Here is a 22,835-nt window from a genome sequence, read left to right as displayed (position 1 = left end):
GAGGTTGGGCAGTCGAGTATGCCCATGGCTGCCGGTGCCTGACCACGTCCACTTGGTGACATTTCGAGCATGGTCGTTTTTTGACTTTGTGTACAAATTCAAAGAGCTGAGACTCTTGTTGATTGGCAGCTGGGGCAATATGCATCACACCACCGCGAGTCAATTCGTCATCATCATGGGGTGGAACTTGGATTAAAACAGCTCAATTGGATACTCCCATGTAAACTACCTAGTAACTTATATAATGAAAACGTACTATATACATATACCCACCCCAAAAAGCATATCCTTCACCAGTCGACTTTATGCCGTGTTTCCATTCTTTTCCAAGTGTGAGGTGTCAGGGATGCCATCGGCATCGGCCACAGTCGTGGGCCCATCTCCGGCGACGCTGCCTTGCTTGGCCACACTCTGTCGATGCACCCATGTGTCGTTGGGTCTCCACTTTGTTGACTTCCTCGCAGACTTGACCTCGGTGTAGAGCAGGTCGATCTCCTCCAGGGTGAGGCCCTTGGTTTCGTAGATGAAGAAGTAGACGAAAGCAATGCAGATGAAGCAGCAACCAAACCAAATAAAGAAAATCTTGGACTGCAGATTCGCAAAGCCGGGGCCATAGTTGACAAGATAGGGGGTCGAGTACGCAATGGCCCAGTTGAAGAGCCAGTTTGTGGCGGTAGTAAGGCTGAGAGACTTGGCACGAAGCTTAAGCGGGAAGATCTCGCCAGTTACCACCCAAGCCAGTGGTCCCCAGGTCGAGGCAAAGAAGAAGATGTAGATGCAGGAGAAGGCGACGGCAGCCTTTTGGCCCGCCAAGTTTGTGACGTAAATGTCGCCATTGGGGTGTTGGCCCGAGGACAATGTACCCGTCATTGCGACAATGAATTGCGATATACACATGCCAATGGCGCCAAAGAAGAGCAACGGACGCCGTCCCCATTTGTCAATGGCGTACATCCCAGGTATGGTAGAAACCACATTGATGGACGACGTGATCATTTGAATGACAAACCCAGACGACACGCCGGAATTCTGAAAATATTTGGTGCCGTAGTAGAAGATGAAGTTGATTCCGGTGAGCTGCTGAAGCGCCTGCAGGGCCATGCCTGTAAATTGCTTCTTGATATTGAAACGACGGAAACAGTCGAGGTATGTGGCAGCCCCGAGGCTCATCTCATAGTCGTGGTGAGCCTTGACTTCGTCCAGCTCCGAGCGCACGGCAGGGTGGTCCGGTGGAAGTCGGCGGAGCCTTCCCAGGGCTTTGGCGGCCTTTTCATGCTTCCCGGATCGAACCAAGTAGCGAGGCGTCTCGGGAAGAATAAGCATTCCCCCAAAGAGAACAAAAGACCAGGCAAATTGCACCGCAATTGGAATCCGGTAACTTCCCGGGTCGTTTCGGTTGGATGTAGCATTGTTGACGATGGCGGCGAGGAGCAAACCAATGGTGATTGCGAACTGGTAGGCGCCAACAATAGCGCCTCGAATCCACTTGGGTGCCGTCTCGGACTGGTACAGAGGGACCAGGGCAGATATCAAGCCGACGCCCAGGCCAGCGAAGAACCGGCCGGCCAGGAACAGCGGAATGGCAGTCGAGGCGGTCTGTAAAGCGACTCCAAGATTGAAGACCCAGGTGGAAATAATAAGAGCTAGCCGACGGCCTATGTAGTCACCCAAGAAGGGCGAGGCCAGGGCACCAAAGAAGGTGCCGGCGGAGAGAATAGAGACAATGGCGGACTCCTGGTTGGTCGTCACGTCAAGATGCCCCTTGGGGTTGATGTATCCAGTGCTGAACTCGGTCTGCCAGTATGGCATGGCCAGGATACCCGAAATCGTTCCAGTATCATAGCCAAACAGCACGCCACCAAAGGCGACGAAAAAGCCAATGGCGATGCCGGGCCACGACTTGCCTGCCTCGCCGGGAGGCTTGGTGAGGGAAACTCTTCGCAGAACACTCATAATTGCTCTCCCCCGGATACTGAAGTACGTGAATTTGTCAGTAAGGAAGATGCTCAAGTGCTGATGACACGGAGGGGGACACGGCAAAGGAGGATATGTGGGAGGTGATGCAGACTTATAAGCCTTGAAGCTACGTAGAAAAGCAAGCCCAAGACAGCGCGGTGGAGCTGAGCAGAAAAGCGTAGATTACCATCCATGTCAAAACAGGAAATGCTAGCTTTCGCCCAAGAGCGCGTCAGTGGTGGCAATGGGCGCTCCCAAGCTCTTGGAGGCGAAACTTGGGGCCAGATGAGTGTGGATACATGGTTCATCTAAGTGGTGTGTGGCATGTGCACGATAGATGGACGAGGTTTGGATATCGGCAATAGTCTACAAGGAGATGGTGGCTGCACTTACACCCTCTCTGGTTTTCCCATGGTGACAAAGTAAAAAGTGCTCAACGGTCGATGGGCCGGATGGTTGCTGCAGTCGGCAGATGCTAGTTGAGACAATGTGTGGCGGTCAAGGCAAGCATTGGCGTCCAAGAAGGGCCGAAGAATGGGTCTTTAGCCGTGTACCGAGTAGAATTAAAGATGATGGTCTAGGGAACGCGAATGAGAGCACTGAGAGAGACTTGGGTTTCGGTGGCGCAAAAAGAGGCCGAGAGGTTGTATCAGGATGAGGTCGTCATGCCGTTGCCAGGTTGGAGGAGAGACGAAGAGTCTGGCGCCAAAGTCAATTCGCACTCGAGGCAGGCACTGGCGCAAAACATGTTGAAAGTGCAAGCGGCCCAGCTCTACTGGACATGTCAATATGTCCGGCGCATTCAATCATTCGGCGTTTGGGACGGCAGGGGCCATAAAGGCCGAATCCGGTCGATTCACGCATTATTCGCCTTGTCTGTGAATTGGTTGTCTGTCAGTAAAAGAAGACGCAATGGAATAGTTTCCCTCGATGCTTGTTTGGCAATCCGGGGTAGACCAAGGCAAGGCAGGGGTCTGTCAGTCGGCGGCGGGCGCCATCATCGCCATGCTCCACAGAGTCCGCGCCAATGCCGGTAGATGCACACGGTCTGCAGATGCGCACGTCGCCGGGTCGTTTTCGCAGTTTTGCTTCGTACATCTTGGCCGCTTGAGCATTGGACCTCATGATGCTTCAAGTTCCACTCTCCAGCAGTTTCGGTTCCGTTGCTGCCTGACCATCTCGGCAGGAACGTTGAAGTGAGAACCAGCTGGCGCCAACTGCTCTGGTCCAAGAAGGGCAAGGGCCAAGCTGGCTCCTTCCGCATGAGATCCACATGCAGAATCCAGTCATCCCAGATTCCCAGTGCCATCAACTCCCTGCTTGCTCCTCCTCCATCTGCCGTCGTCTCTGCACCTTAGGAGTTGGAATGCGCCCGCACCGGAGCACCCTTTGGCACAGCAACCGTCCCAAGGCTGTTGCATTCCCCCCTTGGTGATGCAACTTCCCAACCCTCTCGAGCATAATCGCAACGCTACAACGTCGTCATCGGCTGCTCCTCCCCAGATCTCCACGCGCCTGAGGCGTCTGTTCGACTTCACTTGACAGGATCGCCACTGATGCACTCGAACCATGCAGCGCCACGGGCATTGGTATCCAATTGCCGGTTACCGAACCCACGCTGACTGACGCCTCGGGCTTCCCTAGCGCCGCCACGGCATGGCTGGCAAAGACAATCACGGCTTGGCCGCCTCGACTGCAGCGCCAAAACACGTTTTGGAAACATAACCTGTATTGTATTGGACGGCTCCGGTCTTCCATTGGACCTGGTCGCCGCCCCAGACCAACACGGCTTGAATGTCGCAGTTCCCGACAAGTGCCACCCATGCAACGACTGAATATTGCCGGCACACGGCCGACACGCGCCGCCACATGTGCCAGTCTACCTCCGCACTTCGCTGTACGCGATGCCCCGGAAGCAACTTGAGAACCAGACGTGCTTATTGGGCCATATGTCGCGGTCCGGTCACGTAGTGCCATCGCCGGCCGCCTCTGTCTGGGCCATTCAGGCAAAAGCCCCTGCTTCGTGGTTTGTATTCGTTTCAGCGGGTTCCGTTCTGGCATCTCAATCGCAAAGATGACGTTGTCCAGGATGGAGTGTACCGAAGCTTGCGCAGGAAATGCAGAGATGCCATTATTGGTTGATTTTGCAACGCCTGGCTCTCGTAGTCACTACCCTATACACCACCGCCAACCCTTTGCCAACGTCAGAGGCGCCATTGATGTGTTTCGTTTGGCAAACAGCTGCCAGCAATCAGTCGCTGGGATGGGCATCAAAGCCACCTGGGGCAATATCTCACACATCTATCCGTGATTTGGCCGAAGCCCTTTGGAGTCTTTCTGTTGCCAAAACAGACAAATCCGACTCCTGGGTTGGCGGCGCCAGTCAGCTGTCGGACCGACAAGGTCTCGCCCAACAGCAAGCAGTATGCTTTTCGGCAAAATCGCGCATTTTCATGCATAGGGTATTGCCATAGTCATATTGCTGAGTTTTGTAGTCGTTTGTTATCACATGGCAATTATCCGCCTCACCACAGCTTAACCACGATGAAACTCGGCTTCCCGAGTTCGAAAACTAGATACATGTAATGTGTCATCTAGTTGTATATAAAACAGCACCCTTGTCCCGCAGCATCCTACAGTGCTTATTGTTTCACAGCTTGACTACAGAGTAGCTATGAGGTTCCATGCGAAAAAAAAAGAGAGAAAAAATACAGCCAAGGTACAACAACACCTACGCAGCGCCTTCGATTGATCCATCTTGGAGATGCTTCGTGCTCAGTCTGCCCACCTTTCACAGTCCCTTTCACAATTTTGTTATGCATATTAGCGAGGCCGCGACAACGATAGTTCTCAGCAGTATGGGGATTGCTGTGAAGATGTTACACTTCTTTATTATGAGTTGCCAGCCAGCGTGCGTTCACACGCCAAATTTGCCATTCGGGGCTTGGATGGACAGACTACGCAGCACTACAATAGAACAATAAACATGAGGGCCAAGGATGCCGTGGGCTTTGCTAGCGGGCAGATCAATGTTGAGAATTCTGGCAGTATGAAGGCTACAGGCAGCAATTATTTTTGACACGCAGCGGCGTAGTATTTACAGATCAGATTGACCATCGTGGGAATGGCTGTGTTGCCGAGATTTGTGAAATAGCGGCCAAAAGGGCAATCCGGCTCCAGCTTCCATCGTGTGACGGCGCATTTGCCGTCCAGCACTTGATGTTCCATAATAATGCACGTGGAGTGACACACCAGATAACCCTCTTTGAGCCAGGTGTCGAAACACCACGACAGGTGGATGGAACATTACGCAAGGGCCGTAGAGCAAGGAAGACGCGATGGCGTGAAGGAGACGGTACAACTATTGAGAAGCGAAAAGCTTTTCAGGATCAGAGGGATGCTGAGCAGCTGGTACAGGAAGAAATGCCATGCTCAAATCATTTATATCCATCGACGCGACGTTCAGCCGTTGCAGCGACGCGGTGCGGTGGTGAGGCGCAGAAAGCCGCGGACTTGACCGAGAGTGGAATTGTTGGATTCAACAGCTTCATCGGCGAGAAAATTCCACGGCTGGAAGAAATAACGAATTTGATATGGATGGATGGCCGGTCGCAGGCCCTGAAAACCCCTACATCGTGGCCCTCGATTTGAGCCCTGGACAAAGCAACACGGATTTTATTTGGCCCAAAGGGAAGCCAGCCCCCGGTTAAAAAAACTACGGAGATATACGTAATTACTTCCATCATAACGTTACTTGAAATGTATTATTACCGGGTAGTACCTAATTCGTCGCCGGCCCCTGCTGCGTGCCTCCACCAGCCTTACGGCAGTCGGAGAGATGGGATGCAATGTGCCAGGGTAGCTGCTCTGTTGATGCAACGCGAACCCAAAGTCCGATTAGGCTACACAGATGGTTCGGAGATGAGGACCAGCATCGCCATCAGACTCGCTCGCATGTGATGCCACGGAAAGGGACCCAAGGCCAAGGAACTGTCAGCAGCCCGAGACGGCGGGTAAATGTCAGCGTCCGTGGAGAATGCGGTGCGACGATAAGAAGACGTGCTGACCCAATGCAACGGCCGGGCCCATTCACGTTTCGGCCAACAATGAGTCGAACGGCGGGCGAGGAAGCCGCCAAGATTAAGGTTTTACGGGACGAGGCGGACATGCGGGCTTTGGCGGGCATCAGGGATGCTGATACCAGACAGGAGTGCACGGTCATGGAGGGCGATGCGAGGTGACTCGAAATGAATCATTCGCGCAACACGGCCTCGTGATTGGCTGCCTGGGTGCCGCGGACGGGCCACGGACGGAGCTAACCTAACGGCAGGTTGAAAGTAGAGAGCTGCTTTGAAATCGGCACGGCTTCCTGCTCCATGTCTGGTCCGCACCCAGGGCGTGAATTCCTGTCAACTCCTCTCAGGTCCGCTCAACCCCGGAGCCACAATTGGACACACCTGGTAGGTCCAGGAGTAGCACGACTGAAATGTGTCCGTGAATGTGTCCGCGTCAATTAATAATAATCACGAGCGGGTCCGGCCCCAAGCTGGCAATGTCGAGACGGTTGAGAAGTCGAGAACCCACATGGCGTCAGATCCGGGTGACGGTACAAGCCGGAGATAGTACCTAATCTCCAGCGTATGATGCAACATGAAGAACTGTCAGACCTAGTGCCGTCTAGTACAAGTATTGTCGTCATGGCCTCTTCCTTCAAACGGCGTCCAGACCGTTGAACCAAAGCGACTGCCTGTCTTGAACCTCTTGCCCGTATCCCACTGTCACTCACCTATACCCGGACTCGCAGAAAACCCTCGCTCCTTGATCTGTACTATAATTGAGTCTGGCTGTTGGGTCGATTTGTATACGCGCTTGTTTTTTTCAGTCTTCATCGGGGCCTTTCGGCCGAAAAAAAAAAGAGAGGCACAACATGCCAGGCAGCGGCGATGAAGTGGCCGGGTCTGGTCCTCCAGCGACCCATGACACCACGAGGACCTCGAATGCCAACAACGAAACAGACGGGCAGCTGTCAGACGACACTTCCAACGATGGATACTGGGGGGACACATACGCCGACGGGCCCGTCAGCCAGCGTGGTGCGCGGGCCGACTTCCGGGAACTGCAGCACGAGCTGAGCCGGCGAAGCACCAATGCCTCGGCCGCCCACAAGAAGTCCGGGCCGGGACATGGACTCATGGGGAGGATCTTCTCTGCCAGGAGCGGCGGCGGCGCCAAGGAGAAGCAGTCCTCGCCCGCGGCCGACGAGGCGGACAGCGAGCGCACGGCACACGCCGACGGCTTCGAGCTCGAGCAGTTCATCCGCGACGGCCACCTGGAGAAGCGCAACCCCGACAACGGCGAATCGACCAAGAAGGTGGGCGTCTTGTTCAAGAACCTGACGGTCAAGGGCGTGGGCGCGACGGCGACCAGTGTGCGGACGCTGCCGCAGGCCATTGCCGGCACGTTCGGCCCGGACCTGTACAAGCTGCTGTGCCGCTGGATCCCGGCGCTCGACGTGCGGCGGCCCGGAACGCCGCGCGACCTGATCCGCGACTTCACCGGCGTCGTGCGGCCGGGCGAGATGATGCTGGTGCTGGGGCGGCCGGGCGCCGGCTGCAGCACGTTCCTCCGCGTCATCGCCAACAACCGCGGGTCGTACCAGGCGGTCGAGGGCGACGTCGTGTACGGCGGCATCCCGTCGTCCAAGATGGACCGGCGGTTCCGCGGCGAGGCCGTGTACAACGCCGAGGACGACCAGCACATGCCCAGCCTGACGGTCGGGCAGACGCTCACCTTTTCGCTCCTCACCAAGACGCGCAAGCACGAGCGCGGCAGCATCGACGTCATTGTCGACGCCTTCCTGCGCATGTTCGCCATGGCGCACACCAAGGACACGCTCGTCGGCGACGCCTTCACGCGCGGCGTCTCGGGCGGCGAGCGCAAGCGCGTCAGCATCGCCGAGACGCTGGCCACCAAGAGCACCGTCACCTGCTGGGACAACTCGACGCGCGGGCTCGACGCCTCGACCGCCTTCAACTACGCCAAGTCGCTGCGCATCATGACGGACGTCTCGGGCCGCACCACCCTGACCACGCTGTACCAGGCGGGCGAGGGCATCTACGACCTCATGGACAAGGTGCTCGTCATGGACGAGGGCCGCATGCTCTACCAGGGTCCCGCCCGCGAGGCCAAGCAGTACTTTGTCGACCTGGGCTTCCACTGCCCGCCGCGCCAGACGACGGCCGACTTCCTCACGTCCGTGTGCGACGTCAACGCGCGCCAGTTCCGGCCGGGCTTCGAGGGCCGCTGCCCCAAGACGGCCGCCGAGCTGGAGCAGGCGTTTCGCGAGAGTCGCGCGTACCGCGTGGTCCTCGACGACGTGGGCGGCTTCGAGAAGCACATGCGCGACACGGGGCACGCCGACGCGCAGACGTTTGTCGACTCGGTGCGCGACGCCAAGTCCCGGACGGTCCTGAAGCAGTCCGTCTACACGGTCAGCCTGTGGAAGCAGGTGCTGGCGTGCACGCGGCGCGAGTTCTGGCTCGTCTGGGGCGACAAGACGTCGCTGTACACCAAGTTCTTCGTCATTGTCAGCAACGGCCTCATTGTCGGGTCGCTCTTTTACAACACGCCGTCCAACACGGGCGGCGCCTTTCTGCGCGGCGGCGTCGCCTTCTTCTCCATCCTGTTCCTGGGCTGGCTGCAGCTCTCGGAGCTGATGAAGGCCGTGTCGGGGCGCGCCGTCATTGCTCGTCACGGCGAGTACGCCTTTTACCGGCCGAGCGCCGTGAGCCTGGCCCGCGTGCTGGCCGACCTGCCCATGCTCGCCGTCGAGGTGGTCGTCTTCAGCGTCATCATGTACTTCATGACGGGGCTGGATGTCGAGGCGGGCAAGTTCTTCATCTACATGCTCCTCGTGTACGTCACCACGATTTGCCTGACGGCGCTGTACCGCATGTTTGCGGCCGTGTCGCCGACCATGGACGACGCCGTGCGCTTCTCGGGCATCGCGCTCAACCTGCTCATCGTCTATACCGGATACACGCTCGCCAAGCCCGTGCTGCTCGGGCAAAAGATTTGGTTTGGCTGGCTGTACTACGTCAACCCCATCAGTTACGCCTTTGAGGCCGTCCTCACCAACGAATTCGCCGGCCGGACCATGGAGTGCGCGCCGGCGCAGCTCGTGCCCCAGGGCCCTGGTATTCGGCCCGAGAACCAGGGCTGCGCCATTGCCGGATCGCATCCGGGGAACCCCCGGGTCGCGGGATCCGACTACCTGGCGTCGCAGTTTGAGTACAGCCGCTCGCACCTGTGGCGCAACTTTGGCATCGTCATCGCCTTCACCGTCGGGTACATTGCGCTGACGGTGCTGGCCACGGAGAAGATGTCCTTTGGCGGCTCGGGCCTCGGCGCCCTCGTCTTCAAGTCGTCCAAGACGCCGCGGCGGGCGGCCCGGGCGAACAACAAGACGGACGAGGAGCAGCAGCACACGCAGCCGGGCGACGCGATGACGGCGGCGGCGGTGGCGCGCCAGAGAACCCCCGACGAGGTCCTCGAGGCCTTCAACCGCAGCGAGCAGGTGTTTACCTGGGAAAACATCAGCTACACGGTCCCCGCGGCGCAGGGCCCCAAGAAGCTGCTCAACGACATCCACGGCTACGCCAAGCCCGGCGTCCTGGTCGCCCTCATGGGGGCCAGCGGCGCCGGCAAGACGACGCTGCTCAACACGCTGTCGCAGCGGCAGACGGTGGGCGTCGTCGAGGGCAGCATGCTCGTCGACGGCTCGGCCCTCACGTCCGACTTCCAGCGGCGCACCGGCTTCGTCGAGCAGATGGACCTGCACGAGGCGTCGGCGACGGTGCGCGAGGCCCTCGAGTTCTCGGCGCTCCTCCGGCAGAGCCGCGACGTCCCGCGCCGCGAGAAGCTCGCCTACGTCGACACGGTGATTGACCTGCTGGAGCTGCACGAGCTGCAGGACGCCGTCGTCGCGTCGCTGGGCGTCGAGCCCAAGAAGCGGCTGACGATTGGCGTCGAGCTCGCGGCCAAGCCGTCGCTGCTGCTCTTCCTCGACGAGCCCACGAGCGGCCTCGACTCGCAGGCGGCCTATTCCATCGTGCGCTTCCTCCGCAAGCTCTGCGCCTCCGGGCAGGCCGTCGTGTGCACCATCCACCAGCCGTCGTCGGAGCTCATCGAGCAGTTTGACAAGATCCTCGCCCTCAACCCCGGCGGCAACGTCTTCTACTTTGGCCCCGTCGGCCGCAACGGCCACGCCGTCGTCGACTACTTTGCCGCCCGGGGCGCCCACTGCCCCGAGGGCAAGAACGTGGCCGAGTTCCTCGTCGAGACGGGCGCCCGCGCCGACGCCCGCGAGCACTGGAACGAGCAGTGGCGCGTCTCGGACGAGAACAGGGCCCTCGTCGACGAGATCCAGCAGATCAAGCGGCAGCGCGGCCGGGCGGCCTCGTCTCACCCGGTGCTCTCGCACGAGTTCGCCGCCCCCGTGTGGGAGCAGACCCGGCTCCTGGCCAAGCGCATGTTCATCAACCAGTGGCGCCAGCCGTCGTACATTTACGGCAAGCTCTTCACCGCCGTCATTGTCGGCATCTTCAACGGCTTCACCTTTTGGCAGCTGGGCGACACCGTCAACGACATGCAGAGCCGCATGTTCACCTCGTTCCTCATCCTGCTCATCCCGCCGACCGTGCTCAACGCCATCCTGCCCAAGTTCTACATGGACCGCGCGCTCTGGGAGGCCCGCGAGTACCCGAGCCGCATCTACGGCTGGGTCGCCTTCTGCTCCGCCTCGGTGCTGTCCGAGATCCCGGGCTCCCTCGTCGCCGGCGTCGTCTACTGGGCGCTGTGGTACTGGCCCACGGGCCTGCCCACCGACTCCCTGACCTCGGGCTACGTCTTCCTCATGACGGTGCTCTTCTTCTTGTTCCAGTCCAGCTGGGGCCAGTGGATCTGCGCCTGGGCGCCCAGCTTCACCGTCATCAGCAACGTCCTGCCCTTCTTCCTCGTCATGTTCTCCCTCTTCAACGGCGTCGTTGTCCCGTACGACCAGCTCAACGTCTTTTGGAGATACTGGGTACGTATATACACTTGCACACCTCGTGTCCTCGAAAAAGCCGGCTAATGCGTTTCCAGCTGTACTACTTGAATCCCAGCACGTACTGGATCAGCGGCGTTCTCGCCACCACCCTGGCCAACCAGCCCGTCCGGTGTGCCGCCAACGAGGCTGCCTACTTTGACCCCCCGGCCGGCCGTACCTGCGCGGACTTTGCGGCCGATTTCGTCGCGCGCGCCGGCAGGGGCTACCTCGTCAACCCGAATGACACCGACAATTGCAGCTACTGCCCGTATGCGAGCGGCGCCGAGTACCTGGCCTCGCTGAACATTGAGCCGAGTCAGAAGTGGAGAGATCTCGGCATCTTTATTGCCTTTTGTGTTTCCAACTGGATGTGAGTATTGTGGCGGTTTGTTTGCCGAGGCGTACAGTGACTAATGGGTGTTGTCTAGGCTGGTTTACTTTTTCATTTATACCGTCCGCGTCCGACGATGGAACTTTGGCCTGGGATATATTTTTGGTTTTCTTTAAGTATAGTAGTAGACTAACGGCCGCAATGGCGTTTCTGGCCCAAGTGAAACTGAGTCGTCAACCGGCTCGGGAGTGGCAGCGTGCATTAAAAAATTAGAAGCGCGAGATGCAATAGATTACTAATACCGTTCAACATTTCGATTTATTAATAACACTTTAGACTGCTGAATTCGTTTCCGGGCAAGTGACCTATGTAACTATACTAACTTGACAGGCTTTGTTGCCTAATCGTAAAGTAAGCAAGTACGACTAGTATCATGTCTCGAATACCTTTAAAAACTTGTGGTTTGAAGTGGATTTTGTGTTAATAGAAGCGTTTTTGAAAGAAAGTAGTTACTGCCTGTAGACTATTTGAGGGGGGGAAAACAAAGTCATTCGCTGGTTTACTTCTAAACTGCACTGGGACGAGGACAGCACGTCTATTGAACATGAGCCGGCTTGAATCCTCCCAGATGGGCGGGCAATGAAGTAACCCACGAAGCACATCAGGCAGTGTCTGGTGCGCCATACGCATGTAGAAGTGTACGCGCATAGGTTCAAGTGTGACGTGGCTCCGGGTGGTGATGCCACAAGTGCGCCATGACAACAGCGGTTTAAACAGGGCGGCTACATCAACGTTTTCTCAAGAACTGCATGGAATGCTGATCTAATACCTTGCGCCTTTCAGACCTGCCCTGGTGCTCTTTAACAGCTAAACCCGGGGCCATGGCCATGTCGTATGCAGATTCACTCCTGGGCGACGCAGCAGACACAACCACAACGGCTTGGCTGCAGCGGCATCGCGTGGACGATACATGTAAGCTGTCCATGGAAGTTGAGTCTCCTAGGATGATGTACAGGAGTATTCTCCTGGGATAATGTGAATGACTTGTATATTAAATTGCATAGTCATAGGTGGTCAATGAATGGAGCATTCAATGACCAAAAAGACTTAAAATAGTGCCAATATAATACAACCATAGGTGGACAAAAGACCTAGTGTGTGGTTTCGTACTAAGGGCTATATGAAGCCTCTTATCTCAGTTTCCTCGAGTAGCCGTGTGCCTCAATAAAGATGATGTCCATCTCACGGCGGAGTGATGAGGCGAGTAAGGCCAGAGAGTAAATAACAAAACAATCTGCTAATAACCCAAATAGCAAGGTAATATCATGCTCGTTGCCGTGGTGATGTCCTAGTTACTCCCCATGGAGCAGCAATTACAAAGCCTTATTTGAGTCGTTTGATGAAGCCGTCAGCCAGTCGCCTCATTTTACAGGTTGGTGTGTTGAACGATCCTGACCGTTATATATTCGTGCTGAAAGTTTTGCCCCCAGGTTCGCAGGAGTCTGTGGGTGCCCGCAAAGTTATCTCAGTGGTGTCTGGTATTGGATGTTTTCTTTTCTTTCTTTTTCTTCCTCTTTTTCTGGCTGTACGTTATCTCCATGCAATAGTTACTGTCGTGCTTTAATTACTTTGGCGAATGAGCAGAATGGGCTCCAACTAATGACAGGAATAATCCTGACGTCACACACGAATCATCAAAGCAGTACTCACTATACTCTTCTTCTGTGAGCGATGTTGCTCTGAATTAGTCGTGCGCAACTTTTATTACTTTGATAACAACTAATATAAAACCCACCATTCATAATAACCTGAGCATTCAAATTTGTTGTCTCATTAACATCTCACACTATGCCTCGACACTGGAAGCGACTTAGGCGGTCTGCTTCCGCTAATAGCACACTATCGACTTCGACAAGAGAAGAGCATTTAAGTCCCGCATACGAGCACGACAGCCTGAATGGAAGTGGACCGATATCCAGTAGTGAGCCCGATGCAGCCATGGATCCAACTCTGCTGGATGAAGCGGTAATACCAGAAGCTGAGCAGCCTTTAGCCAAGACCAAGGCCAGTGACGCACACGCCGTGGGGGGCGGTGGCTATAATTCTCTCAAATCGTTCAATGGCCAGTACTACTCCGGCATCGCGGTTGGTGGCTCTCACACTTGGAACTACGACGGCGGCGTGTGGCACGAGGTCAAGACGGAGCCGGACCTGTGGAAGATTAACTACGAGACAAACAAAAGGAGGGCCAGAAAGGCCTCCGAACTAAGCGGCGTGCCCGTAGGCACCGAGAACCATTGGCTAATTGTTGCGCATCAGGTGTGTTCCTTGTCAAAAGTCAGGACCAAGCGTTGAGGAGTAACTAATGTCGACGCTCTTTGTGCATGCAGCGCGTCCGAAAAGTCGATGCAAATACGTACGAAACGCACCTCGAGGGGTCTAAATATAAGCTTGCTCAGAAAGGCGCAACGTCGGATTCATGGTCAAATGCTACGGTCAAGAGGCAGCGAGGATGCGGGCTGGGGTTCTTTGGGGACGCCAAGCGACGCGTTCAACAGTTGCCGCTTGTATTGGGCAATGGAAAGGTCAAGGTGAAGACGGTTGAGAAGGGGCAATAGAAGCTTGAGGACATGATGTTCAGAAAGCACGGACAGTGTGAAGGGAAGCGGCAAGCGGGCAGGGGACTGACTGAGAATTATGGCGCTCATACAAGTTAAACCTAATATCACGACACTAGGTGATGCTGCCCGGGACCCAAGCTTTAGTGTCCCCTAATAAAGTACTTGGATAATAAAAGATACCAACTGGGCCTCTGGGTATAACAACTTACTTGTTGGGTCCGGTGAGTAATGGATTGGTTCGTGTGTGGAAGGCGTTAACAACCTACATATACTATTGTCTACTCCTCGCTGCCTCTTGCAGAATAACATGATTATTAACAAATTTAAATGCTCAAGTTATTATTAATAGTGGGCTTTATATTACTTGGTGCTAAAGTAATAATAGTTGCGCACGGCTAATTCAGAGCAATATTGCTCACACCCAGATTCTTTATTTCTAAACTTCTTCCGTAAAAACTACAACAGAGTATTAGGAGATGGATAGATGCTCAACAGTTTAGAGTTGACGTAGTGTCTGGGGTGTCGGAAACCATCTTGGCGCGCGCAATGCGACTTCAAGTCCGTTAACTACCTAGTTCCTAGTTCCGTGTACACGGAAATCATGCTAGAGTACGTTCTCATTTTTTCGACCCAATAAGACGTACCAAATCATAGTCAGCATCGCTGACACCCGGGTATAGGGCAGCGATATTGACTCGGCTAAAGGTGCCGATGCCGAGTGGGATCAACGTCAAGCTGTCGTAATCCATCAAGAGGAGTAAACATGCCATTTGATAACAGGCTCTTCAGAGGTATTAAAAACCATTTCTTGTCAAAAAGTGTCCCATCACTCGTCCTGTTTGGACTCTGCCATCCGTGAATAACGCAACCGCCCGCCATGGATCCAAGTTTTTCGCAGCCCGGCATACAGTCTCGCAACTCCATTGAAGACATCTGGGGCCCAAGAACACCGTATGTCCACGAATGGCCCGTACGAGTCGACGTTGCGGCAGATGATGACCCGGAAAGATGGGTTCAGAGTGCATGTGTGCTCTGCAGGTAGGTTTACTAGATGGTAAATTTTAATGGTATATGGTTCATCGGGCCATAAATATCTACTAGCAACGGGTGTGCCTTGGATATCGGCGTGAAAAATGGCAAAGTCGTAGGTGTGAGGGGCTGTGCAACAGATCGAGTGAACAAGGGAAGGCTTGGACCAAAGGGACTTTATGGGTGCGTTTACAGATGATCCAAAAAAGTGCTACAATCGCTGGGTAGCTGACATGCAGTTGTATACCATGATGAACAGCTGGAAAGCAATCCACAGCAAGGATAGGATTACGCATCCATTGATTAGGCGCAATGGCAAGCTAGAGAAAGCATCGTGGGACGAAGCGATGGACCTTGTTGTACAAAAGTCCAAAGAGCTTCTCAGCCGGCTTACCGCGCATAGCATTGCCTTCTATACGACGGGACAGTTATTTCTCGAGGAGTATTATGCATTGGCTCTCATTGGTAAAGCAGGTCTCCAGACAGTTCACATGTACGCATCGTGCTTTCTAATATTCTCGCCCCCCGCCTGAGCAGAGACGACTGACTACACACATGGTTAGGGACGGCAACACGCGTGTCTGTACCGCAATTGCAGCTGCCTCCATGAGGGAATCGTTTGGGTCGGATGGCCAACCAACATCGCATACAGATATTGACTACACTGACTGTTTGTTTCTTGTTGGCCATAACATGGCAGCTACACAAACTGTAGTCTGGTCCAGAGTTCTTGATAGAATACATGGCCCTAAACCTCCCAAGTTAATTGTAATCGACCCGCGTTACTCAGAGACGGCAAGCAAGGCCGATGTGCATCTGACGCCACGGATAGGAACGTATTTACCCTTGCTCAACGGTATCCAGCACCTAATGTTCAAGAATAATTAGATTGACCAGGCTTACGTCGAGAAGCACGTGGTCGGCCTACAGGCACTTGAGAAAACCGGCTCTGAACACACCACGGAAAAAGTGGAAGAAATCACCGGAGTTGCGGCTACTAAGCTCCAGCAGGCGGCGCAGATAATCGGGACAACACCAACTCTGCTGTCTACAGCCTTACAAGGCGTGTATCAGTCCAACCAATCCACGGCAAGTACTTGTGAGATAAACAATATCAACCTTATGCGCCGACTCATTAGAAAGCCTGGCAGTAGCGTGCTCCTGATGAACGGACAGCCCACGGCTCAAAATAACCGTGAAGTGGGTTGCGATGGCGAATCTCCCGGTTTCCGCAACCACCAGAATCCGGCACATTTCGACGAACTGGCCGAGCTCTGGAACCTGGACAAGATTCGAATTCCACACTGGAATGAGCCGACTCACATAGAAAACATGCTCAAGTATATGCAAAATGAAAACTAGACGCATGGTCTGGGTCAGTGGCACAAACCCGCTCGTCAGCCTTCCCAATGTGTCAGAGATATATTTACTCAACCGGAGCTCTTCGTCGTCTGTCAAGACATCTACTGGACTGAGACGGTAGCCATGGCAGATGTCGTCCTGTCAGATGCTCAGTGGGGAGAAAAAACAGGATGTTTTACAACCGGTGACCGGACAGTGCATATTTCCCACAAGGCCAGCTTGAGCCGCGGGTGGAGAAATTCGGCGAGGACAAAGAAGCTGGCCGTAAGCACGCGGCGCATTTTCTTGACGAGGCTATTATTGGGACGATACACGGCGACGCAGGGGGGGCAGCATGGGCCACTGGGCGTGCTTTTCGTCCTGCGAGGTCTGCAGGTGTATCTGGCGCATATTGAAGCGTGTCTGACGGCCTTGAATCCTGTCAGTCAAGTATATGGGATCAGTGCTTCTTTGACGCCGTTGAATCTTCAGCACAAGAGCTCGGGAGAATGAAAAGTTGGGTCAGCCATCAGATTCAGGTGCGAGCGCCGCAGACGTTGCTGGTACCTCATTTGAAGCAAGCAAAGGGATAGCATAGGGCACGAGTGGACTATTCTGGCACTGACTGATCTTGGACTTGTATAAACCTCGAGCTTCTTACGGTCCGCACTCACTGGCTCGATGTTGATCCGGCGTTGGGTTGTGATGTCGATAGTCGCGTGGTAGAGGCTATTAGTCGGTGTGATGATTGACTGGTGTTTTCGCAGCATTTTCCTATTCCATCGAGCTTATAGGGGACGCAATGAGTAACTGGTTAGTAGTATTTTACTTTGTAGCACATCATGGCACATCAAGTGTTTCAGTTGATTGGGTCACCAGAAATCATGCGTAATCGTATGCGGTAGTATAATGTGGCTACGCGTGATGGTGTGAGCCGGTATTGGTGGCAGAGACGGCGATCAGAGTGTATTTTTGTCTCAAAAGAATACGCCTAGTCTTTTTTGTAATATCTAGGTGTATATAAAGTAGCTAATACTATGTAATAGTTAAATAAGCCGCCATATTTATATTATAACGCCCGCGAGCTAAGTATTGGCTTGTAAGACATGGATGATATATTATTACTCTTTCACTACTATAAACTACCATGATGAATCAAGAGAGGTGACAAACGTTATAATAAGAGCCTCCATAGCAGTTGCTGAATTGCAGTTGCCTCAGTCCCTCTCACTTAATACAAGTCGTTAGCCAACGTTCTTAATGACACTTAGTATATATACGTTTAACTAAATGATTTCTCTCTTTGTATTAACCGTAAGCAGACGTGAATTGAATTTACAAGCTCATTATAGGCTAAAAGCGTTTGGAGCAAGCGACGCTCAACTCTTGTACCGAATTTGAACTGGTCGTCGGGCCTTTACCCCGGGTTTCATCATTAGCTTTCTGTTTTTCCGCAGCGGGAAGCAGATCGTCACTGCTGTAAATGTCTTCTTGAGGGGACCTGTCCGGCTTCGCCTGTCGCTTACCAAGGGGCAAAACCGAATTGGCGTCTTGACCGTGGTCCGATGTTTTGGAGTGAATCTTTTTTGTCTCTCCCACCCTGACAATAAGGGGCTTTACGGGTCTCCGAATGTATTCCTTGGGGGTACTTTTCGAAATGCTTGATTGTGATCCAAAAATCGCTGTAGACGACTCGCCCATTCCTACTAGTGAGCGGCTATCGCCTTGAATGTGAATGCCTGGTTCTTCTGATGAATTACCAGAAGGATCCTCGTCGACCTCAGTATCCTTCGTAGATGCCGCGTTTATCTGGTTTTCTCCCAAGCTTTCCAAGAACGGGTAGGTGATGGTCACGGCTTTCCCATCCCATGATTCAGCCTTCTTCTCTTGCCTTTTCGCCTCAGCCCCAATTTTCATCCAACATTTAAACGGATCTCCCTGTGAAGATTTAAAATCCTCTTGAAACAAATTCCGCCACCGCTCTTTTCGCTCCTTAATCTTCTTTAGAATTTCCCTCTCCGCCAAACCATTGTTTCTCGTCCGGTCCGCCAAAGTCTTCCGGTCCGTCGGAGATGCAAAAGTCTCGAACCAAGCATTATAATCTAGCTCGGTTTCGGGGCCGGTAAAAAACAGCGGGCGAAGCATATACCCAGCACCAGGAATGGTCTTTTCCAAACGAAGTAGAGTCCCAATCACATTTGTACCCCAAAACTCCCAATGTCCCCTGAGTCGCTTCAAGGGTATCCCATGGGCTTCTGACGTTCGTGCTGCGCTGGCAACGTACACATTATGCACCATACCAATCGCGCCGACGAGTAACAGAAACCAAGAATCCTCGGTAGAACCGCCAATCATGAGCAGTAATGCGACCCAAGCAACTGCCAAAATCATTGTTAAAACTGCCCTTGTGTTACTTGGCCTGTAGCTTGCCGCTGCCAAGCGATCAAAGTAAGGAAGTCTGGAGGCAGCTTTCGGTACAGCTTGACCATGCTCCATTTCTTCGTTGTCAAACGAGTTTGGCAAGACGACAATGGCAATATTGTGCCCATTTCCTCTTGTGATTATGTACGGGGTTTTCGAATCGCAACGCCCATTACCAAACTTTTGTATTTTTGACGTATGAACAGCTGCCGTCAAGACGGCCAACAAATTTCCAATTACGGTAATGATGAGGATATAAAAGTTTGGATTAGAGCTTTTGCGCGTCGGGTACGGTATCAGAGGACAGACAGCAACGAACAGTTGTAAAATTAGAAAATACACAAAGGACCACCACACTCGGTCTCGTTTGTGCTCAAATGTAGCCCCTATCTTGGGGTCTATGATGAAAGGAGCTATATGCAGCGCATGCGGCCTCTCTCCGGCTTTGGTGGCTCTGTTGGTGATGTCGCCCGTGGGGTCAATCTCTCGCTCCAGGTCTCGCAGCAACCTACCGATAACCCACGACTGGTTCTCTCTTCTGTCTCCAGATGCCACAGTGACAACAGTGGCAGGATAATCCGGCTTAGGAAAGTAGTCGGCACTGCCGAATGCGTTTGCTACCGATATGAAAGCATACGAAACCCAGCCGTAGCTGAATATGACGGGAGTAAAATACGGAACGGATGGCGGTGCGTTGCATGCCAACTGTGCAATTGCCTTTTGGATAATGTCTCCACCTATTAGGAGTAAGATGGAGGCAATTCCCTGCGGGTTGGTAAACTGTTTCTGCAGCCATTCTTTTGTATATTTGACCTCAACTCCTTCACTGAAATCCCTCCGAAAACGTGCATGGATGCCGTCGACGATACCATACCTGGCATGTTTCTGCCAGCGGGACAGGTAGAGCATGTCAGCATTGAAGGCCAGGAGCAGGAAGGCAGAGGCCAGTAATGCTGCCAAAACTAGACGGGAAACGAAGCGGGCAAATACTTTTGAGTAATTCATTGTGAGCCTCCAATTACGAGGTACATTAGGAAATAAGCCGAGGCAAAATACCCGGACTAGCACTCAAGTAGATGAGCAGGGAAAACGACAACAACAAATGCATGATGAAGGGACTTTTTTATATAGCATGATGGAAATGAAGATGATAGGGCCTTCTAATCATGTGGCGAACTCCAGCCGCCAACGAATCCCCTGAGACAGGCAGCCTTCTATCCCGGAACAAGGCAGCGGGCTTGCATTGGCGACGTTTTGATTGGGGAGACGCTGTCACATTCATGTGTGACTGTCTTGGTGAGGTAGTAGATTTCAATACAGCATGAAATACGTATATGCAGTACAACGATCCAATGTTGATGACTATCGAAGCCACTGCTCTTGGCATGCAATCCAGATGTGCACAGATAGTAGACAACCTTGAACGGTGAATCTCCAGAGTCTGTACAGAATATGTAGTACAGAGCAACTACTTACAGCATGTTTCAATGTTGGTGTATAGTTGAATGACCGGGACAACAACATCACGGTGTATGCCCAAATACATGTAGGCCCAATCCACGAAACAACCACGGAGTAGTACCTTATTGACCGGACTGGACTCGACCTGTCGACGCCACTCGCGAGCTGAAGTCGTTGTGCATGTCGCGACATGGAGCGACGCGGGCCGTGCCTCAGACCAATTACAAGGATGCATGCGGGGCTAGCGAATTGTCACATGCACCGTAAGCAAAGGCCATCCAATAGTTGGTCTGTCTCAAGACCCACCGCCGTCTCCTTGTGGGGCTACTGGCAGCACCTGCTACCCGTCCGACGCCGCACACACGAGGCTGGTGCAACATCATGTAGCCAATCCCAGCCCCAGACGAGCCGGTACGTACCGGTCGACCGTTTCGGGGTCAAATGCTGACATGCCGGTTCAGGCCGAACAGTCATCAATGATCATCATGGGGGCCAAAATCTCAGGCCTGAAGCAAACCGTTCCCCGATTTTTAGCAATGGGGTAGTGAGCGGGCGGGCGACTCTGTACCGAGTAAACCTGGCCACAGAAGTCTTATCAAGCAGACCAAGCCAGACTGGAGGACCCTGTTGCCTTGCTCGTATACACTCTGTAAAGACCAGTGCAGCAGCCTAGCCATGCCCATCGCACATCATCTCATCCTCTGCCAGTTGAAAAGCCTCGAGTATCTTGTCCACCTTGTTGTCACCACGCCAAAAATGGACCACATCCTGGTCGCAAGCGACGACCATGCACACAAGGCGATAGAAGTTCCTTATTTGGATGATGAGAGATTTAGGTACGATGATCTTGGGCTGTTGTCTTATCCGGAGAGAGTCGCTGTGGATGTGGTTCGACTGGCAGAGGATAGAGATACGAGTCTGAGATTGAACAACTCGGCTCCATTTATCCAAGCATGGCTGTGGTTTGGACTTCTTGGGGAATGCCTCCTGGTCGGGTTGCGACACAGCTCGGCACCCAAGCGCATACACTGGGGAACCTTTGTCAAGACCATTGCTAATCAGAGGTTCGTATCCCTCAGGGAATTAAACAATGTTTTGTCCGAACCTTCGGCGCGAGCCATGTCTGCAGCCTTCATCGAGTGGCGAAGCCAACGTCTTCTTGCCTGCACTCGGGTGGCTCATGACTTTGTGGCAAGAGCTTTGGACACCTTAAAGCTTCCCAACGCAACTCGGAAAGATGAAACAATACTTTCCGATACTATTCTTGTTTGCCTCTCTGTTCAAATACTTTGTCAAACCCTCCTAGAAACAATGAGCCCGCGCAGTGGCGTAATGCCGCTTGAGCTACCACCCAACGTCTCATTGGATGCTGTCAATCTGCTTCTCAAGGGGGCTGGATGGTGTCCCAAGGATATCGACCTCTTACCCAAGGATGTCGTCTATCGATTCTACTTGACAAGCCTTCGACCGCGGCGGATTGCCGGTGAGCCTGGACACCGCGGGCGACACGGATGCAGTTGTCATCAAGGGCAAGGACAAGCCACGTCGCCTGATTCCATGATTGAACCATTGCACACGCGTCAGACATGCCAGTGCACGCAGCACGAGATGCGTGGACAGCATCTCAAATATGGACTGAAAAATGATTCCATGTTCATATTTAAACTCCCTCAAGGCACAACACTGTCATTCGACCGGGTTCCCTTGCCGGACATGTCCATTGAAACCCCCCTATCGACTGCTCGCTTTGTGGCCATCAGTCACGTACGCAGCGTCGGGCTTGGCAACGATAGAAAGAATTCTCTACCCTTCTGTCAACTCACTCTTATCCAAGTCTTGGTCAATCAGATCGACCCTCCCCAAAATGAACAGACCGACACTGCTTTCTGGATTGACACAATGGCACTGCCCACTGACTTGAGGCGTCGCAAACCCATGCTTTCGTCCCTTCGCAGGGTCTTTGGGACGGCGACCGCGGTTCTAGTCCTGGATCCCTCCTTGTCCACGCATTGTTTCCGGTCTGCGGAAGAAGCTCTCATTCAGATACGATACTCGCTGTGGAAACAAAGACTCTGGACCATTGAAGAGGCTTTTTTTGCCAGGAGACTCATCTTTCGCTTTGCCAACCGAATGGTCTCTTTGGATGAGTTGCTGACGGCATTTTCGGCTTCCCGACCTCTACGAGTACCAGTCCTGAAGCCGCCTCTAGAAATTTTACCCGTCGACCATGAGAGCATGATGTCTCATCTCATCTGCTTTGCTAATGACATTCATGCGACCCCGGAAAACACAATAGACAAGCGGGAATTATACCGAATACTCCGTGCTGGATATCTTTCGTCGCCCAAGTTTCGGTACTTTGTGGAGCCTGGGGAACTTAATCTTACGAAACAAGCTTGCTTCGCAATCCAGAATACATATCAATCTACTACCTCAATGAATTCCAGCTTAGATCACGTTGCAGCTAGATTGGGTTTAGTGCTGGACACCTTTTTAGGAAGAAAGTCGTAGTAAATTCGATGCGTTACAGATATAATAAGAGTTGCCGCGAATTAGAGACGAGTATATAGAACTCTTTTAAATACCA

General features: G+C 53.4%; 6 protein-coding genes across 6 annotated transcripts; 4 read left to right on the top strand and 2 right to left on the bottom strand.

Annotated features, from left to right (window-relative positions):
* Window positions 1–303: 303 nt before the first annotated feature.
* On the bottom strand, window positions 304–1,953 carry MAA_09234 (Major facilitator superfamily domain protein; the record flags this gene model as incomplete). Its single annotated transcript, XM_007827232.1, has 1 exon — window positions 304–1,953. The coding sequence occupies one exon, from the start codon at window positions 1,951–1,953 to the stop codon at window positions 304–306; it is 1,650 nt and encodes a 549-aa protein (XP_007825423.1).
* A 4,930-nt stretch (window positions 1,954–6,883) lies between these two features.
* MAA_09235 (ABC drug exporter AtrF) lies at window positions 6,884–11,418 on the top strand (the record flags this gene model as incomplete). The annotated part of the gene is made up of 2 exons (XM_007827233.2): window positions 6,884–11,041; window positions 11,101–11,418. 2 exons carry the CDS (start codon window positions 6,884–6,886, stop codon window positions 11,416–11,418), a joined length of 4,476 nt encoding a protein of 1,491 aa, XP_007825424.2.
* A 1,805-nt stretch (window positions 11,419–13,223) lies between these two features.
* On the top strand, window positions 13,224–13,993 carry MAA_09236 (uncharacterized protein; the record flags this gene model as incomplete). The annotated part of the gene is made up of 2 exons (XM_007827234.1): window positions 13,224–13,694; window positions 13,766–13,993. The coding sequence occupies 2 exons, from the start codon at window positions 13,224–13,226 to the stop codon at window positions 13,991–13,993; spliced, it is 699 nt and encodes a 232-aa protein (XP_007825425.1).
* Window positions 13,994–14,873: 880 nt separating this feature from the next.
* Window positions 14,874–16,387, top strand: MAA_09237 (nitrate reductase; the record flags this gene model as incomplete). Its single annotated transcript, XM_007827235.2, has 5 exons — window positions 14,874–15,034; window positions 15,098–15,208; window positions 15,285–15,518; window positions 15,589–15,835; window positions 15,914–16,387. The coding sequence occupies 5 exons, from the start codon at window positions 14,874–14,876 to the stop codon at window positions 16,385–16,387; spliced, it is 1,227 nt and encodes a 408-aa protein (XP_007825426.2).
* Window positions 16,388–17,719: 1,332 nt separating this feature from the next.
* Window positions 17,720–19,792, bottom strand: MAA_09238 (uncharacterized protein; the record flags this gene model as incomplete). The annotated part of the gene is made up of 1 exon (XM_007827236.1): window positions 17,720–19,792. One exon carries the CDS (start codon window positions 19,790–19,792, stop codon window positions 17,720–17,722), a length of 2,073 nt encoding a protein of 690 aa, XP_007825427.1.
* Window positions 19,793–20,923: 1,131 nt separating this feature from the next.
* On the top strand, window positions 20,924–22,759 carry MAA_09239 (HET domain protein; the record flags this gene model as incomplete). The annotated part of the gene is made up of 1 exon (XM_007827237.2): window positions 20,924–22,759. One exon carries the CDS (start codon window positions 20,924–20,926, stop codon window positions 22,757–22,759), a length of 1,836 nt encoding a protein of 611 aa, XP_007825428.2.
* Window positions 22,760–22,835: the final 76 nt, after the last annotated feature.

Source organism: Metarhizium robertsii (assembly GCF_000187425.2).
Source record: "Metarhizium robertsii ARSEF 23 chromosome Unknown MAA_Scf_10, whole genome shotgun sequence".
Lineage (NCBI taxonomy): Eukaryota > Fungi > Ascomycota > Sordariomycetes > Hypocreales > Clavicipitaceae > Metarhizium > Metarhizium robertsii.
The sequence above is the reverse complement of the archived record's forward strand: the minus strand, read 5'-3'. Positions and strand labels throughout refer to the sequence as shown.